Source organism: Saccopteryx leptura, chromosome 6 (assembly GCF_036850995.1).
Source record: "Saccopteryx leptura isolate mSacLep1 chromosome 6, mSacLep1_pri_phased_curated, whole genome shotgun sequence".
NCBI lineage: Eukaryota > Metazoa > Chordata > Mammalia > Chiroptera > Emballonuridae > Saccopteryx > Saccopteryx leptura.
In genome coordinates this window covers 21,695,589-21,713,862 of record NC_089508.1, presented here as the reverse complement: position 1 = coordinate 21,713,862, position 18,274 = coordinate 21,695,589, and the positions used below count along the sequence as shown (strand labels likewise).

The 18,274-nt window shown below is 37.6% G+C and overlaps 1 protein-coding gene across 2 annotated transcripts; it reads right to left on the bottom strand.

Annotated features, from left to right (window-relative positions):
• Positions 1 to 965: 965 nt before the first annotated feature.
• Positions 966 to 14,462, bottom strand: DIO2 (iodothyronine deiodinase 2). Of its 2 annotated transcripts, none has more exons than XM_066388508.1 (3): positions 14,115 to 14,462; positions 13,568 to 13,842; positions 966 to 5,393 (listed from the first exon to the last, which is right to left on the bottom strand). In XM_066388508.1, exons 2-3 carry the CDS (start codon positions 13,787 to 13,789, stop codon positions 4,806 to 4,808), a joined length of 810 nt encoding a protein of 269 aa, XP_066244605.1. In that variant the 5' UTR covers positions 13,790 to 13,842; positions 14,115 to 14,462; the 3' UTR covers positions 966 to 4,805. The 2 variants fall into 2 exon arrangements, with proteins under 2 accessions (XP_066244605.1, XP_066244606.1); XM_066388509.1 differs by having other exon boundaries at positions 4,714 to 5,393.
• Positions 14,463 to 18,274: the final 3,812 nt, after the last annotated feature.

The following is an 18,274-nucleotide window of genomic DNA, read 5'->3' as shown; positions in this document are numbered from 1 at the left end:
CTCTTTCGTCAGTAGTTATCATTCGCACACTGGTAACCTCCACGCATCCCAGTCTCCCTCTTCGGGTGCCCGATTACTTGGGCTAGTGATGGACTCTGGTAGTAATGTGATGCAAAACTTAAAAAAAAAAAACTGGCCGACATTCCCTACCCAACGTCTTTTCATTGCTTTGGTTATAAAGTACTGGACACTTATGTTTTCACATCCTCCAATTCTAACACACATAGAAACCACACCCACCAGCGACAAGGTCAGAGAGGTCTGGGGAGAATTTTATTCCAACACCCCTTCTGTGTGGTTCTTTTATTTATGTGTTTACCTGTTTATTTGGGAGTGGGGGTCTGGGGTAAGGGGAGTTTTGAGCCAAAATAATGACTTCATTAAACATCTTCTGGGTCTTCGAAGTTTCCTTAGTAAATATTAAATATACTCCCTGGAGCTCTGGCGCTGCTGCCCAAGACAAGCAGCAAGCCCCAACTTGTACGAGCAGTCTTGTTTGGATATCTGCACCTTTGCGTTCTGCTGGTTCAGATTCACGGTGGAAAAGAGCTGAGTCTCTTTAGTCTGAGGCCTTGCTTCTGGTGCTGTCCAGAATGCAAGGCAGTAGGAAGTGGCCCAGTATTTGGCTCATCCTAAAGTCACTCAGGTGACATTCAAACTTCCTCCAATGGTGTGAAGTTTCTTGCAGAATCTTCCCAAATCAGTAGACTAAGCGCTCAGAGCCCAGGTCTGCCAAGTTGACCTCCTGACTCTCCCAGACCCGGGTCCCTCCTTTCCTAAAGGACCTCAGGACACTACCAAGAGAGTGCTTCACACCAAGCAGAGGTTGGTACTTATGCCCCATTCTAGATTTACATATAAAGACAGGGTTTAGCTTCTATTTTTAAGATAAAAGAGGAAGTAGGGAAGAGGTCTGAATATAACAAAAAACACTTTAGCTCTGATTTTTGAAAATATCTTTAAAAAAAAAAAGTGCCTAGAATTAAAGGGCTCATTGTTAATCTCCACTGTTGAGAGATACAACATTGGGCATGTTCTGAGAAGCTTCAAATTCTGGTAAAGATTTCCATTAATTCTTCAATGGGACAGAAGTTGGTGTCTACGTTTTTCCCTTTGCAATGGCCATAGGATTCTAATTAAGCTTGTTTTCCAAACCATCAGTCAGAGGTCAGGTGGAATAAATGTCCAGGTTTATCCTCTTAGGATTTACAGAATGGGAATTCCTGTACATCAGTGCATTTCTCTTGTTATGGACGGAGCCTGTAAAACATGCTGAGGTTACCTTGTATCCAGCTGGGAATTCCCCCAAAGGCCTAGGTATTGTCCTTCACCTGCCCCTGGCACTTCATGCAACCAGGCAGTACTCACGGATGACCTCACCATATTTCCTAATTTTATCATTTTTATTCAAGAGCCCAACTACTGAAATACACTCAGGCAAATGAAAGACAGCAGTCCTTTCTTTACCTTGATCATAGAATAGGCATTTCCTGGTCAATGGCAGAATTTAACTAAATCAATACGCCATTTAGATGCTGATATTTCCAAAAATCAAGGGTACATTCTATAAACAAAGTGAATACATAGGACCGGAGATCCAAAACATAAATATAAAAAGTCAGATAAGTTAAATGACTGTCACTTTAGCTATACAAAGCAAGAACAGAAGTTCTAATCTGCTTCTAAAGAGGTCAGTTACACTTTAATGTCCATAACAAACACTTCTACATTACTGTGCAGGCATTTTGCTCACGCCTGTTTAAAAAAGTCATTGTTGATTCCACTAATATTTTCAAATAAAATAAAATACAGTAAGTTTCGAATAGTTCTGAGACACAAGTCTTTCAAACACTACATGTTTGAGAGAATCCAAATACTATGATAATATCTAAAATTGCTTGGAAACTATTTTAATAACAGACAAGCTAATTCAGTTTAAAAGGCTAAACTGGTAGCTCCATGTAAACACGGGGGGAAAAGATGCTTAGATACTAAGAAGAACTCAAAATTTTATATATAAAATTTTAAATATATATATATATATATATATTTTGCCTTGTAAGAATAAGAACTACAATTTTTCAAAGGAACATACTTTATAAAAGACAGGATAGATAGGGGGGTCCTAACAATCTAATAATTTCTCTGAGCGTATCAGCTAAGCATCGATTCCCCTCTATCTTAAATAGTGAGTTCTTGTTAAGTTCATAAAAGATACATTACAGAAAATCATAAAAGTTTATGTTGAGATAAATAGGTTACATAATTGCAGGCTTATCATAATTCTGATAACACCAAGCCATTCTATGTATTGAAAGATTCCTGAGCTTTTTCTATTCACTTTCTCCATTGGCCCCCAACAGTCTTTCTTCCAGTGACTCTTCCATGTTCTCTCGAACACGTCTTTTTCCCTGATATTCAGCCTATGCCTTTGTATGTCTACTTCCACTGCTTCATTTCTCCATTGGATTATCCTCCGGGAGAGGAACTGCATGCACACAACTTTCTCTTTCTTTAAAAATGTATCACAGCTGGGTGATTTTTCATCATCTTTTTCCCTAGACGACTAGCACTGACTGCCTTCGCCAAATCTCATCCCCCCACCAGCTTCTCCAACATCCTGTTCCATTATTGTACACATAGAACAAAGGGGAATTTTAAGGACAGCAGTGTGGGTGTGCTGCAGCCAATTGTTCTTTTAGGGAACTATATAAACCTCAACACCATTTTGAAGATAAAAATCAGTGGAGTGCACTGATAAGCCTTGAGTTATAGAATTTAACTATTTAACTCTGAAATAATCTATTTTCAATGTGATTTTCCAGAAATTAATTTTAAAAACATCACATTTTCAAAATCTACTTTGTTTCTTTGTGGTTGTGTTTTGTAGAATTTAAAATATTGAGAAGCTTAAATGTTGCTGTAAAAAAAAGTCAGTTAAAATGGTCCTTTAATATTTAAATGATAAACTGACTAATGAGACAATTATTATGTTGCTTCAGTTTTTTAAAAAATAGACTTCTGGTTTTTGTACAATCAGTACCCATAGTTTTTTCATTTCAAGCAACTAGTTAAGAAAGATATTTTCAACTTTAGATATCTCTTTCTATTAGTTTTATTTTATGGTTCAATTATTAATGGAATGATCATAAGAACCTTTGATTATACATATAAATACAACCATATACTGTGACTTGATAGCATCTTTAAATTTATCATAAAAAATTACAGTGCAAAACTTATAGGTCTATTTTTTTGGAGGTTATGATATTTAGATATTACTTATCTTATATGTAAAGTTATCATGACTTTATTTTAAAGAGATATGTGATATATATATATATATATATATTAAAATAACTTTATGTTAATGTACCTTAGATTACCAGGACTCAGCTAATAGAAACAAAGGAAGACCCAAGTCCAAATTCAAATGTCAATGGGAATTCCATTTTACCAAATACCATGCTACTGAGGATGGCCTTAGATCCAAGTCTCCAAAATTGCTGATGGGAATGATCTCAAACTAACTTTCTCTTCCTCTATTTCGCAACCAAAGAAACTGGGTTTGTTAACACCAATTGTTCATTATAGTTCTAAGGGAAAACAGTGCTGTAGCTGAATGAGTAGGGTGCCTACCTCCCACAGCATCTGAGAGTGAATGTATATACATAACTTGAGCTGAAGAGCTCAGCATTGAGAAAACACTTCTATAGAGACTGAGATCAAGAATGAGTGAGCTTATGTCATAATTGTAGGCAGGGAGAGGGATGTACCAGCACTACTGGACCCACTGGTTTTACCCTTTATCAGTATCATGGGGTGTGATTCACCCACTGAAAATATACACACTATAAATATGTTTCAAAAGCAATTATCCCCTCCCCAATACCTCAAAACTACAAATTATTAAAGTGTGTTTTTTCCCTTCAATCTCCCTTTCTCCCTTAATCTAAGAGTACATGATAAATAGATTGATTTCTTAGGTATATTCTCTATGCCACTTTTAGTTGAGCTTACTCTTTTTCTGGCCTTGTGTATGTTTTCATATTTCTGTGGATGAGAAATTAGTCCCACTCTCAAGGTGAAACTCTACGAAGCTTCCTAAGCCTTCTGCCTCCTTTTCATATCTAGTCAACCTGATTTTCTTCTTGCACTTTCTTCATCTGCCTTGAAAGTAACTTTCAGATTTCAGATAATCATTCTAACCCTCCAGGTAGGAATGATTCTTGATATCTACAAATATACCAGTGAGTTCTGGGATGTTTAGATTGGCATAAGAAGCTACATGGCTAGGAACTAAAACATCAGGAACTAACACATTAAATGCCAAGGTCCTAACCACATGGCCTGGGTTCAAGGCCTCTTATAAGTAAATATTTAAGAATTTTCTAGTTGAGCTCTATCCATGCTGAATAAAGCCTATGCAATATCCCTTATACAAACAAGAGCAGTAGCTTCCCTAACATGGTAATTACTCAGGTAAGTCTTTTCTTTGGGTCCCAGAGCATGTATCAGCTATTGCAAGCAGAGTTTCTTCCTCTCCATCTTGGAATCTTTCCAATCAGAAATTTTTTAAAGGTTTTTTTTTTTTCTAGAAAAAGAAGTGATGATGCTATTATTTAGCCGAATGCCATTTGAGTGGTAAAAGAAGTATTGAGATGTTAGACGTTTATGTTCTTCTGACGTAAATTCTTGTCTTTCCGTGAAGCAATGAGATTCAGTTGAAATAGTGGATTCAATTCTTAGTTTCTTTTCTTTTACATTTATATATAAACCTCTATTACAATCATACCTTTAACCAGTTACTCCAGATTTCATCTCTTGGTGAAATTCTTCTCCAGCCAACGTCGTACTTCTTGAAGGTTGTAGTAGAAGGGGCCCTTTCCTCCCAGATAAGCAATTTTCTGTCTCTGCACAATACACACACGTTCAAAGGCTACCCCGTAAGCTACATTGGCATTATTGTCCATGCGGTCAGCCACAACTCGGCACTGGGGCGGCAAGGAGAAACGCTCCAGAAGCTGGTGAGCTGCTGCACATCGGTCTTCCTGATTCCGGTGCTTCTTCACCTCAAAAGACAAAGAAGAATCCCCAGGCACCGCCCAACCATCTGAAGGATGAGCCTCATCAATGTAGACCAACAGGAAGTCAGCCACTGATGAGAACTCCTCTACCAGTTTGCTGAAGGCTGGCAGCTGGTTAGTAAAAGGAGGTCAAGTGGCTGAGCCAAAGTTGACCACCAGTGGGCGCCCAGGGCTGGCAAAGTCAAGAAGATGGCATTCAGCTCCATCAATGGTCTTCTCCTGGGCACCATTTTTACTGTAGTCACATCCTTCAGGATTGGAGACATGCACCACACTGGAATTGGGGGCATCTTCACCTAATTTCACCTGGTTGTGAATAAAAGAAAGGAGAATATACCACATTAAACATATTGTTACTTCAATTCAACTCTTAAAACAACTGGCTATAATAAAATGTGGTAAACATATGTTGATTTGAGTAAAGTGGCATCATGACAGGTAATGTAAAGAATGGCCTTAAAGAGAATAAAAGCCTTTTTCATTCTGTATAGTCACTGGAGGTAATTATTTTTATCATTGAAGGCACTGCAGTTAACTTTCTTCATAATTAAGTTGAGGATGGTATTCACTATCCTTACTTTGCTGTCAATGCTTAGCACACATTATATAATGAATGATTAATTGACTTCATTTAAAAAGTTAAGTGGTCTACTTTAAGACAAATTATCAGAGTCATGGAACATAGTACTTCTTTCTGAATTCCCACTTGTAAATTCTAAAGTACTCAGGAAAGACATTTACTTTTCTGCATGAAGCTAAATCATTTACTCTTACTCAATGGACAATCATACAAATGAGCTCCTGGCCAGAGCTCAAAAACATGGGGTCCACCATATATAAAAAGTGTTAGTCCCACTTAACCTCTTTAGCACTTCAACATTACCATCTGAAAGATAGTGATAATAATATCTGTCTTCTGCCTATGGTTATAGAAGGATAACAAGGAAAATAGATCTTTGTACATGATAACTCACTGTGTGAATGTACGTTGCCATTATTAAAATGCCACCAAACATGTAAAACAGAATGCCGCCTTTCCTGGGCAATTCTATGTTTTATAAGAAAATTTATCCTTAGAAGTGATTTGAGATCTTGTCAATATGACATCCTTCTTAGAGGTTTCTATATCTAGTGCCTACTTTGGGTTCTTATGATTAGAGCCTTATCATTTCCATTAAACAAACAAAAGAATGAACAAAAACATAAAACTATTCCAGAATTCTACCTTTAATTTTTCATTTTTTATGAATTATTTTGGTCTGTTTCTTTCCCTCTTTTTACCTATAACGCCACAAACCATTTACTTTTCTATTATCCATTTTACTAACAAGCTTCTCTGAATTGTAAAATACTCAGGCAGAAGAGATACAGAAGAAAATTGTCCCGTGTGTTCCTTTTGCACATGGTTTAAATAGTTGAACACAGACAGAAAGAAGGTTTGCTGGCCTTTGGATCTTTAAATTGATAATAAAAAACAGGCAGCATAAAAGAGCCAATGACTTCAGTTTGAATGAACACAACTGAATCTTCCCCTAGAAGACTTTAATCAAAGCCGATAACATCAGGGACAACTTATGGAAGTACAATTGATTTTTATGCATTATCCTTAAACATTACAAAACACTTCCAACTGGATCAACTTAGTATCCTTATATAAATACAGCTACATATAACACTGCTAACTGAAGTCACTTAGACATGAATTGTTAGACTCAATAATCCAAACTGATATAAAACACTCAAGGGCTTTTATTCAGAAGCTTCTATCTAATGAGTTAATGTATAACTCATTTTAACTGTAGAGAAAGCATTAAAGAAGTCCTATCTCTCCCTTCTGAAAAATCTTAGCAGGGCGGGCTTAAAACAAGCCCTATTAGTTTTCTAAAAGAAATCTTAGAATCACACCCTTCTTTCTTCAAAAAGAAAGCTGTTGGTGTGATTTAAAGAGGTATGTTTGTTTTTGGTCACAAACAGAAAAAAGGTTATTTTGTTTATATTAATTTTCTTGGTTAATCTATAAGCAACACTAGAAAAAAATCCCTTTAGATGAATTACTATTTTTTTCTTTACTTTTTTATTGAATTTATGGAGATGACATTGGTCAATATAATTATATAGGTTTCAGATGTACAATTCTATAATATATTATCTGTATATTGTATTGTGTGTTCACCACCTCTAGCCAAATCTTTTTCCATCACCATTTAACCCCCCTATACTTTCTTCTACTTTCCCCACCTCCTTTACCTCTGGTAATCACCATACTGTTGTTCATACGTATGAGGGTATTTTGGGGATGGGGGGCTACTCCCTTTACCTTTTTCACCCATCTCTGACAGCAGTCTGTCTGTTCTCTATGAGTCTGTTTCCATTTTGTTGGTTAGTTAATTTTGTTCATTAGATTCCACATATGCATTAAATCGTATGGTTAGACAATTGTCTTTGTCTAACTGCCTTATTATTTTATATAAGCCACACTTGTCTCTAAGGTATTAAAATAGACATAAAATTTAAAGATACACATTTTAAAGATATTATAATCCTATAATCTATGGGTTCTTTTTGTAGCTTTTTGAATATTTACATGGTAGGTCACATTACCATCACCTTACCATTAGATCTTTTCCACTTAAAATAGCAGTAACAACTTCTCAACATACTATACCATAAAGATCTGAATGCAATCAGATCAATCTGAAACTATTAGCTGTTGAACTTTATGTTAGGTGAGCAATCCACAGACAGGAAAAAAATTATCTCTGAACTATGCACTTGCAGTTCTTGGTAAGTGAAAACATCCATCTGCCCTTTGGAGTCATTTTAAGACCAACCAACAATTGTGTGGTCTTATTAAGTGGGCCTCCGACACCTTTCGCTCTCACCCAAACAGAACCGTTGATCTTTATATTATTCTTGACTATTCAACTGGAAAATCTAATCTGATGCTTCAGTCACAGGTGACTCTCTTATTACCTGTAGTTAATTTTCTTGGAAATTTAAAGCACTTTCTCTTTCTTTTTAGTACAAAGTATAATTCAGCTACGTAATTCTTTCTAAAACACAGACATTCTAGTTTACATTAGAAAACTTAGAACAAGTACAACACCTTCACTTTAAAATTAAAAATTAAGAAAGTTACCAAATACATAATATTTTTTGTGTGGGAGGATTTGGCACTTTATGAGCTGGGGAGAAAAAAAAAAAATATATATATATATATATATATATTAGTGAATGAATTAGTTAATGAATGGCTGTTGTTATAACCTAAGTAGGAGTTAGTGAAGAATTTTACACTTAATAATAACCTTGACCTGCAATGAAAATAACCATATTTGGGTGATAAATGAGCTCACTGAGACAGATAATTTAGAAATGTAAATCTTGGAACCCAACTATAGAGTACTGCCATTATCAACACCCGATGCTATTGATCTGTTTTTGATTATCTCAGCTGGTCACCGCATAAAATGAAAGCAGTCAATCTTCTTTATTTTGTTAAGCATCTATGGGACCCTACAGATGGCTTGTTTGTGAGAATGACTGGGTAAGAGAAATGTCTAGGTAAGATCAATGCTCTTAATAATACCATGGAGGGAAACACACATCCATAATTTTTAAGTCCAAATGTGAGTAGACTGATAGTCTGCTTTTGTATGCATCATAGACGAATCATAAAATTTGTCCATGTTGGGTAATAACCTGCTAATGGAAGATAATTTAGTAATAACAAAGAAAATATTTTTAGAAATTTAAAGCTTAAGGTTTGCTTTAAACTACAAAGAAAATCTTTTAAAAGGACATTTTTCTTCATTTCTCATTTTCCCATTTGATCACCATGAAAATTAAATTCCTATTATGACCAGAGTTTTAAATGAAGAATTTCTTGGTTTGCTTGGTTATGTATCCTGCTGAGATGGAATGAGAGAATCACCATTGTCTTCAATGATGGAAGATTCTTTGCTTTCCCCAGGAGCAAAGCATTCTTTGACAAAGAGCCAACATGATGAAAAAATAAAGTTGGTCCCATAATAATAACATTTAGGCGACAGGAAAGAAGCCCAACACAAACAAGTGTTCCCCTGATACTCCCAAACTTTGTTTTAATTTCCCACAGTGGCACAGAAAGTCTCCTGGCCACAAGTTACCTATCATCTTAATTTCTTCTTCTTAGAGGGTTTGTGTTTGGTTTTTGTCCTTAATGAGACATATTTGCCAAAGAGGCATTCAAAAGGCATTTTTTACTCTTGCGGAAGAGTAATTAGGTCGGTACCTCCTTCCCTGCCAGCGTTAGCCGCTCTAAAGAGAACCCTGCCCAGTATTTAATGCCCGAACACAAGAAGCATCATTTCCACTAATTGGTCTTGAAGTTCCGATGTTCCCAAAGGGTCCCTTTATTTTGTAATGATCAGAAAGGACATACGTAAAATGCAGTACATAAAATCGTCATCACTGACTTTTCTCTTTCTCTCATTTGAAGTATTACAATTATCCTTTCTTATGTTTCTGTAATCAGAGTCAACACAATACCAACCCAGGCGGTAAATAAAGAGCTTGCATTGTTACAACAGGGAACATCTCTGGTCCAAGCTCAAATGTTGTGATAGCCATGTTTATAAATATGAACGAGAGTGTAAACACATCGCGTATTTACAAATTGATGATGCGGTTCGTTGTGCTGACTGTTCAGTGTATGAGGGAAAGAGTAGGCTGCTTTAGCATGTGGACTGTGAAACGCAGGGTGAGAGGGACAAAGAAAGGACCATTCATCAAGTAGAAGCTGGAAATAGAGCAAATATTAGTAACCTTTTCTTTTTTTCTTTTCCACAGCTTGAGAAAGGTTTCTCAACAAGATATCACCTAATTTCATAATAGAAAGTAAAGCAAAATATAAAAAGTGGGGGGTGGGTGGGTGACAGACTAATTTTAACACATCCCTCTTGCTCTTCAAAGCCCTGGAATGGCTTTGCTCACTATCAGGAAATTTCCAATTCTTTTGACATAATGACCAGGCTACATCAATATCCTTACAAACATAGCCAAACAATTATTAAGCAGCGGTTTAACCATTTACATCCAAATTGGCTGCATAGATCACCATTGAAGAATAAGCTACCTTCTCTTTCCTCTGAATTCAATTCCATTTTGGCCATTCTCTTTTTTTGATCCCTATCTTGAAAACTGTAGCTCTGAGCTCTATCATTTCCCACTGTTTTATCCAAGGGATGGACAAACTCTGGCCGTGGCCTTCTCTGTGTCCTTTTGAGAATGCTTCTCTCTTAAAAGAGCCATTTTCCATTGTAGAAACTAGTGTCAAAAGGCTTGAGGTGAATGAAGAGGAGGAGGAGAATGTTAAAGAGACCCTTTCAAAACCAAAATTATATGTTCAAATGAATATGTTTTCTGTGCCCCTGCCATCTCAACCGGGAGGAAGTTAAGCTGCTTGTCAGCAGCGTCTGTACTGCGCGTTTGCTTTTACACTTCATTTAATTAGGAGCTAGGCTCCCTAACAGACTAGTTTGCTCAATGGATGCATTTTTAGTCTTTGAGCACCAGCAGAAGGATGCTGTGTTAGATGCCATGACACTGACGAGGGAAACTCAAATAATAAATATCTATTAGTCACTTCAATCTCTCACAAGTTTTTGTGGACTTAGTTTTTCATCAAAACAGTTATGGAACTCACTCTAACCAAATCCAGATTACTTTTAAAAGCTTCTCTACAAAGTTAATTTTAAATCTCATTCAACATGTGAATGAAGAGGGTTTTCTGGTTTTGTGTTTTGTTTTAATTTTTCTGTTGCCTCCTCTAACAATCAAACCCAAGAATAACACTTTTACTGCACTTTCTATTAAAATCTTCCCATGTGTCTGCCATTCAACAACGAGGGGACGTAGAAACAGCATGCCTCATCATATCACATATGCATACACTCATCCTGGAAAACTCTGCTCCTGGGGTGTCCACCTCACAATAATGCAAGTCAGGCTGTGAAATACTGTGATGCCATCTAATACAGAACCTCCACCAGCGTGTCTCTAGAAATGGCTCCACCCAGACAGTGGCACAGATGACAACAGCACTCAGAAAAGTGATTCAACCTGTTTCAGAGATTCTGAGTGACCCTCAAATGCCACCACAGCCACCATCGCCCATCACCCTTGCCATACTTGGAGAGAGGAGACCTCATTTCAGTGCAAGCTATGTCTGCCATGTTCCCATTCATTACACACCCAGTCCAATCTTGTCTCTGGACATGCAAGTTCTTGGGTTGCTTTTCCTCATGGTAGTAGTAATTATATAAATCATCAAATACAAACTTAATAGCATCAGTTATAAACTTGGTCACTTGATCAAATCAGTAGACCAACACAATACAGGGGAGGAATACACAAATCATATGACAAAAAAAAAAATCACTCATCCTTCTCAATTTCCTGGAATAGGAATAATAAAATATTGTCACACAATAGAAGACTATACATTAGTAAAAAAAAAAAAAAAAAAAGACAATAAGTATTACAGAGTCATTTGTTTGTTTTTCCCTTTTAATTTCAATAAGTTGCTTAATAGGAGTAACAACCTCACTTAATAGTACAGCCCCTATATTTTATGGGAGAAGTATTTATATAAGCATATGAGTAAAATTCTTCCAGGCACTGATGTTTCTTTTATAGGCAAAAGTCAATTCTCTTTCAAAAAACTAAGAGCTGAACATGTTTGGATCAAACCACTGACATTGCCATGCCATCTCCTAAGACCCACACAGATAAAAACATTAAAATTTTACATTCAGTACATACACCTGTAGAAGTAAAATGATCACCTTAGTATCTTCTCACCACATCTCTCCTCGACCCCAATACATAACATTAATGAGTTTTACTCTTAGAACTTTGAGCATCATTTCATAGTATTATAAAAGAAGTTTTCACTTACTGACAAGAGCTCAAACTATCTTCCTGTCTTTAGGGGGGGAAAATGCAAACCTTCAGCAGATTACTCTCAGTAACAAAGACAGGTCTTATATGGTAAAGTATCTTTAATTCACGATGACTGTTTTCTTCTTGAGCATTTGTTTGATTTTCAACAGAACAACCTTACACTGGTTTTTTGTTGTTGTTGTTTTTGTGTGTGTGTGCCTAGAACTTCCTGATTTTCCTTTCCTGGTGCAAAGATTTTTTTTTCTAGTGTTTAGTTATAGAGAACTTTTCCCCTTCCCCCTCTCCTCTCCTGAGTTTGGTCTCTGTTCTTGAGGTACTGCCTGCCTATGATGTACTACTTCACTGGCTTCCATATTCCTCTCAAACTCCTGTCCCTGGCACCTTGGACAAGATCCCCCAATACTATTAGGGAAAACTCAGATTGTCTGCTTTGATAGCAATTTTACTAAATGAGTTAATTCTTCTTTCCCAGAGACCTTCAGGAGTTATATGGGCATAGGGAAAGAGGGCAACTTGACTAAGGACCAATGAGAAAATATTTCACTCCGCTCCTTAAGATCTGAGTTGAGGATGCTCCAAACAACAAAACAGCTAAAATGTCAGCATTCTTGACTTAGAAACACACATCCCAAATCTGGCTTTGAGAGAGCAGCCCTGGGACATGCCTTCTGCAGGTGAGTGAGGCAGCTGCTCTGGTACTCAAGGCATGCATTATAACAACTTTGAACTTGAACGAGCCGTAACCCATCTGCTCTTTCTAAGACAACTTATTTTACTTTTGAGAAACAAAGCAAATGTGGTATCCCTTACAGACTCTGGATTTCTGACAGCCAGTGCTCAGAACTTCCATTTTGCAAACTGATACCTAGTAACCCGGGACACAGGGCCTGATAACCCTTTCCAAAGGGTTCAAATCGGAATCAGTGTGGAGGAGGACTCTGCACACGGGCTTGCTTACATTAACTCTTAGCTCTACCAGAAATGAAGCAGATATTATGGCAGATCACACCTGCTGTGACCATTGTGAAGTCTTGTTATCTCCCTAAGTGTTTTGGTAGCATTCCCCCGCCCCCTTGCTTTTCAAAGCCCCCCCCCCCCCATTGAACTGTCTTTGCTAACACAGTTCATATAGTATCTCATCAAATAAAACATCAGAACCTCAGTTTGTAACAAGAGCTGATGAAATGCAGCACACTCCCCTCCCCCAACATTTTCAGACTTTTTCCAAAGTTTCCTGCCGGCACAAAGACCCTCTACTCCGAAATCACAGCAAGCCATTAAATGCCCCTTATTAGAAAGACTCCGTATTAGGTCACACAGAGTCAGTATGCCTTACTACCTGTCACCCCCCCCCTCCCCAAATTTAACTTGTGTGACAGGTGTAGAAAGTCAAGGCAGGAACTCCCTTGAGCATAACCACTCGACCCCCAAATAGGACTCCACAATGTCACCCTAGGGGCTCCCAAGGGCCTCCAGTCTCAAACACTGTAGCCCCTGACCCTGCTGACCTGAGAAGCCCCTCTGGACGAGCTCACCTGTTTGTAGGCATCGAGGAGGAAGCTCTTCCAGATGCAGCGCATTCCCTCTGAGGTCAGCATGCGCCTCCACTCCCCGCGAGTGGACTTGGAGCGGCTCAAGAGCAGCACCACGTGCTTGAGGAGAATGACCGAGTCATAGAGCGCCAGGAAGAGGCAGTTGGAGAAAAAAACTGGCAGAATCTGCAATGTGATCAGCAAGTCTACGCTGAGGATGCCCATCTTCTCTGCCTCCTGAGTCAGTTCCCGTGTGCGCTGTGGTTCCCCTTCACCCTCTTATTTAAAAGGGGGTGGTAATAGAGGGGGTGGGGGAGACAAAAGGGAAGGTTGGGGGTGGGGGGAGAAGGAGAAAAACTAAATTAAAAGAAAGCTCAAGTTCTCCCCTCTTTCAAAGAAACAGAAATGGTAAGACCAGTCCAGTCTCATCAGTTCATTCAATTCTGAGCTGCTCCTTTTTTTTTTTTTTTTTTTTTTTTCAGGATTTAAGATGTTAAAAAAAAAAAAGAAGAAGAAGAAGAAGGAAAAAAAAAAAAAAAAACTGGCGTACCGGTCCCTAATCCAGTTACCCCTCTCAGAGTCGTTTAAAGACAGGCAGTTCCACTTTCATTTCCAAGCACCTATGAGACTGAGGCAGAGACTGCAAATTTTTCTTTAGCTTTTCATTGTCTCTGTGTTCAGATACGGAGCCTGTTTCTTTCTTGAATTGCCAGAGTTTTTTTTTTTTAAATGTGCTTTAAGGGTAGTTTCCCCCCCCCCCCCCTTTCTTTACTCCGTTTACACACACTTTCTGTTCTCCTTCCCCCAGCCTGTCTCCCTCTCTCCCTTCCTCTGGAGCGACTGACTCCTCGCCTCTCCTCACTCCCCTGGCTTCGTGCTATCTGCGGTGCAAAGTGCTTTCTGCAGCCCAGTGAGTCTCCCTGAAGCCTTTTATACATTCCCTGGCTAATTGCTGCAATAGAGAAATGAAAGCCTAATCTTGGTAAAGATCTTGACGTCATTGAGAAAGAGGGCTTTACTTTGGCCAGGACTGCAGTGAATAGAAAAGCAAAACTCGACAACTTTTTTTTTTTTAGAAGTGGGGGGTGGGGGGGAGGGACAGTGGAATTTTGCTTTGTGATTTAAAGAGAGAGAGAGAGAGGGGAAAAAAATTAATACCTCTGATGGTTTTCAGGAAATGCTTTCAAACGTTGAGAAAAGTAATTTACCATCATGTGTAAATTTGATAAGTTAACACTTTCTCTTCTGATTATTATTATTGTTATTCATTTATGAGAGGTGTTAGAAAAAAAAGGATACTGAAAGACAGGTAGCAAAGAGGAAGAATAATAAATCGTTTTTACTCTATTTCTTAGAAGATGTAAATAATTGAATTGGGTCTTTATACCTATATATTATGACTGTCTCTCATAAGGTTTGTGACCTAAGTTCCTTAAATATTTTTAAGTCAGGATTTTATATAACAAAATTTAAAGTGAGTTGTGAGGTGGAAAACTTTTCAACTCTTTGAGTACCATCATAGCATTGCCCTAAGCTTCTTGCTGAGAATTAATACTAGATTGTGGGGTGTTTTTTTTTTCAGTTTTCCTGAAGTTTGCAATACCAAAAAAAAAAAAAGAAAGAAAGAAAAGAGAGAATCTTCCAGACATGAAAGCAAGCTAGGTGACCAGACCTCCTTTAAGTTCATTTTGCATATATGCAGATTAAATTATAACTTCCCATCAAATGGCATTAAGATGCCATAAGGTTGAGAAATAAATTCTTTATAAGAGAGCTTTTCACATTCTGCACATACCCTGCTTCTGTTAGCACAGCTCCTCAGAGACCTGACACTTCAGGGAACCTTTTGCTTGGAAAAAAAAATTTTTTTTAATTAAATGTGTAGATGGTTAGGAGCAGACTTTGGACGGGTTCAGGAGCCGCCCTGACCACTGCTCAGGAGTCTACCTCTCCATCAGTCTCCAGGACTGACAGGTATTGCAGGCAGACATGCTTTGGCAGAATGCCATGACCCTCACCTCATTCTAGTTTTCCTTCCTTACTCACCTCGCAGATCACCTCTAGGAATCATGTTTTCTTGGGAGAAGGAGTGTGGCAAGTACAGACACTGGAGTGGGGATATAGAATATTCATTGAAAACTAATTAGCTGACTTGTCTAAGTATGCAGAGCTCTCATTAAGCCTGAGCTAAGAAGTAGGTGCTAACCCTTGGACAGTACATTGCTGTGTTTTGTCCCTGTGACTAAAACCTGCAAGATCACAGAAATAATTTAAAAGTCTAGAGCTGGGTCAATAATTGGTGGGCCTATGGGCCAAATTTGGCATGCAGATGCATTGTATTTCGTTTGTGGTGCCTTTGCCTTTTAAAACATAACTGAATGAGAATGCCATTCAGGTTCCATGAGACCAGGTATTCCTGTCTGCTTTGTCCATTGCTGGCTCCCAGCAGTTAAAACACTGCCTGGCACACAGCAAGTTCAAGGAGGATGTACTGAATGGATGAATGGGCAGGGCATGCATTGCTCCACACTAGGGGGCACCATTCACATACAACATGATATGACTGGGGTGCCCCAGAATGGTGTTTATCCTGGTGGGCTTGGTTGTGGCTCTCCCTGGTGCCACAACCCTCACCACTCCACACTGTCGGGAAAACCTGATTCTTGCATTTTTATCATCAGTGTATTCTATGATGAGTTTTGAATTTGCATCCATAGACTAAATTTTTAGGGAAGACATTTAAAGCTTAGAAAAATGAATATAAACAACATAGAAAAAATATTTTCCTATGATTTGCATACATTGTTAGCAAAAGAATATTATTTATATACACAATAAATATTCATTCTTTAACCATCCAATGACCTTATGGAAGAAAACAAAGGATGAAGAGCAGGAGGTGACAACATGGTATTTTAACAAATGTAGATGGGACAGCTACCGTGCCAAAGTCCCAGCCAACAATGACAGAAGAAGGTGTGGACTCAGGAAACGATGCTTCCACTTACTGCCCAAACCTTAAAATCTCACCCATTCTCAGACATTCATTTTGCCTTGTTTGAATTAAACCAGTGCTTCTTTGAGGTAGAAACTTCATCATCTATAAACTAATTCTTCCTCACTTGTTATTTGCTTTCAACAAGAGAGATATTTTTTGAAACGGTAAACTAAGGATGAGGACCGGTAGAAAATCAGAAAAATGCTTTCTTTTTAAATGCAAGTTACAAAGCACATCCAGACTACAAATACTTATAAATCAGAAGGGCATTTTTTTCTTTTTCTTTTTTATTTTTTCTTTTTTACATTTTTCTGAAGTCAGAAGTATCTGAGAATTTTTTTTAAAAAAAATAGAAGAACAAATAGACACATAGCCAACCTGATTGTGTCATTTCTCAAATTTCTTCTCTTATTTTTTCTAAATGAATAAATAAGTAAATCACAAAATTGAGAGTCATTCTTTTACCTGTTAGACAATCTGTACATTCTAGAAATTACATTTCTTCAAAGCTATTTCTCTTTGTACATTTGGTTCACACTTACTTTAATTAGTACTAATATTTAGTACTTTGATCTTCAAGTAACTTTGTACTCATTAAGTGACAAAAATAACCCCTAAGGTGACAGAGTACGATTTGTCCCATTGTGATCACCGAGGTTGTAGAGTCAGAGCTGGTGCTAGGATGTTTTCCGCAGCTCTAAACCTCACTTTTTTCCTTTATGACTATTTTGTGGATCCTGGTCATTACTCTGAGACTCAAAACCCTTGGCAAAAGTGGTTGTGCTAAGTAATTTTACTTTCTAAATCGCAAAGGATCGCTGGGATTTCACATCTGTTTAATATTGCCCCAGTTCAAGCTCTCCATTTAGATTTCATATGATCATTTGAAAGGCTTGGATATCTTGCTGGTCATGTTAAGTGGTCTTAGTAATCAACATTGCAATGAGTTAAATGCAAACCAACGTGTGGTGTGTTGGTTGAATTTCCCCAATGATGTTGTACACAGGTTTTAAGTTCCAAAGAAAGACGGCCTAGGGCAAAATGTTTGGGGCTTCTTAATAAGTGCTGAACCACTGCAGAACGGTTTACATATTTTTTTTTTCTCTTTCCATAGTATGAGAGCATCATGTCCTACCATTGCCTCCTTCTGGTTGGAAAAATAACACGCAGATGAGTGTTGTCTTCCTTTAGTCCATTTTCTGACTCTTAAATTTAGACTGAGAAAATGAACTTGGTTAACTCAAAAGCAGTCTTGGACATCATTATCTGAAGGAGCCAAAGAGCATTAAAAAAAATCAGAATTGATAATATACACCATGGATTTTTAAGCAGTCTTAGTTTTGTAGAATCTTACTCTTAATTCAAGTGATTCGTTCAATATAATTAAAAATGGAGTTTCATTTTTTCATGATTAAAAACTTGTCAGATAGATTTTATTTTTTTTAAATTTTATTTAGACAATTAATTTTAACTGGGTGACATTGGTCAACTAGAGTACATAGATTTAGAGAAAACATCTCCAGATGTTTTGACATTCAATTATATTGTATACCCGTCACCCAAAGTCAAATTGTCCTCCATTACTTTTTTATTTGATTTTCTTTATGCCCCTCTCCTCCCTCCATCCCCTCCCTTTCCTCCGTTCCCCTCCGTCTAATAACCACTGCACTCTTATCTATGTCTATGAGTCTCAATTTTGTACACTTCTCCCA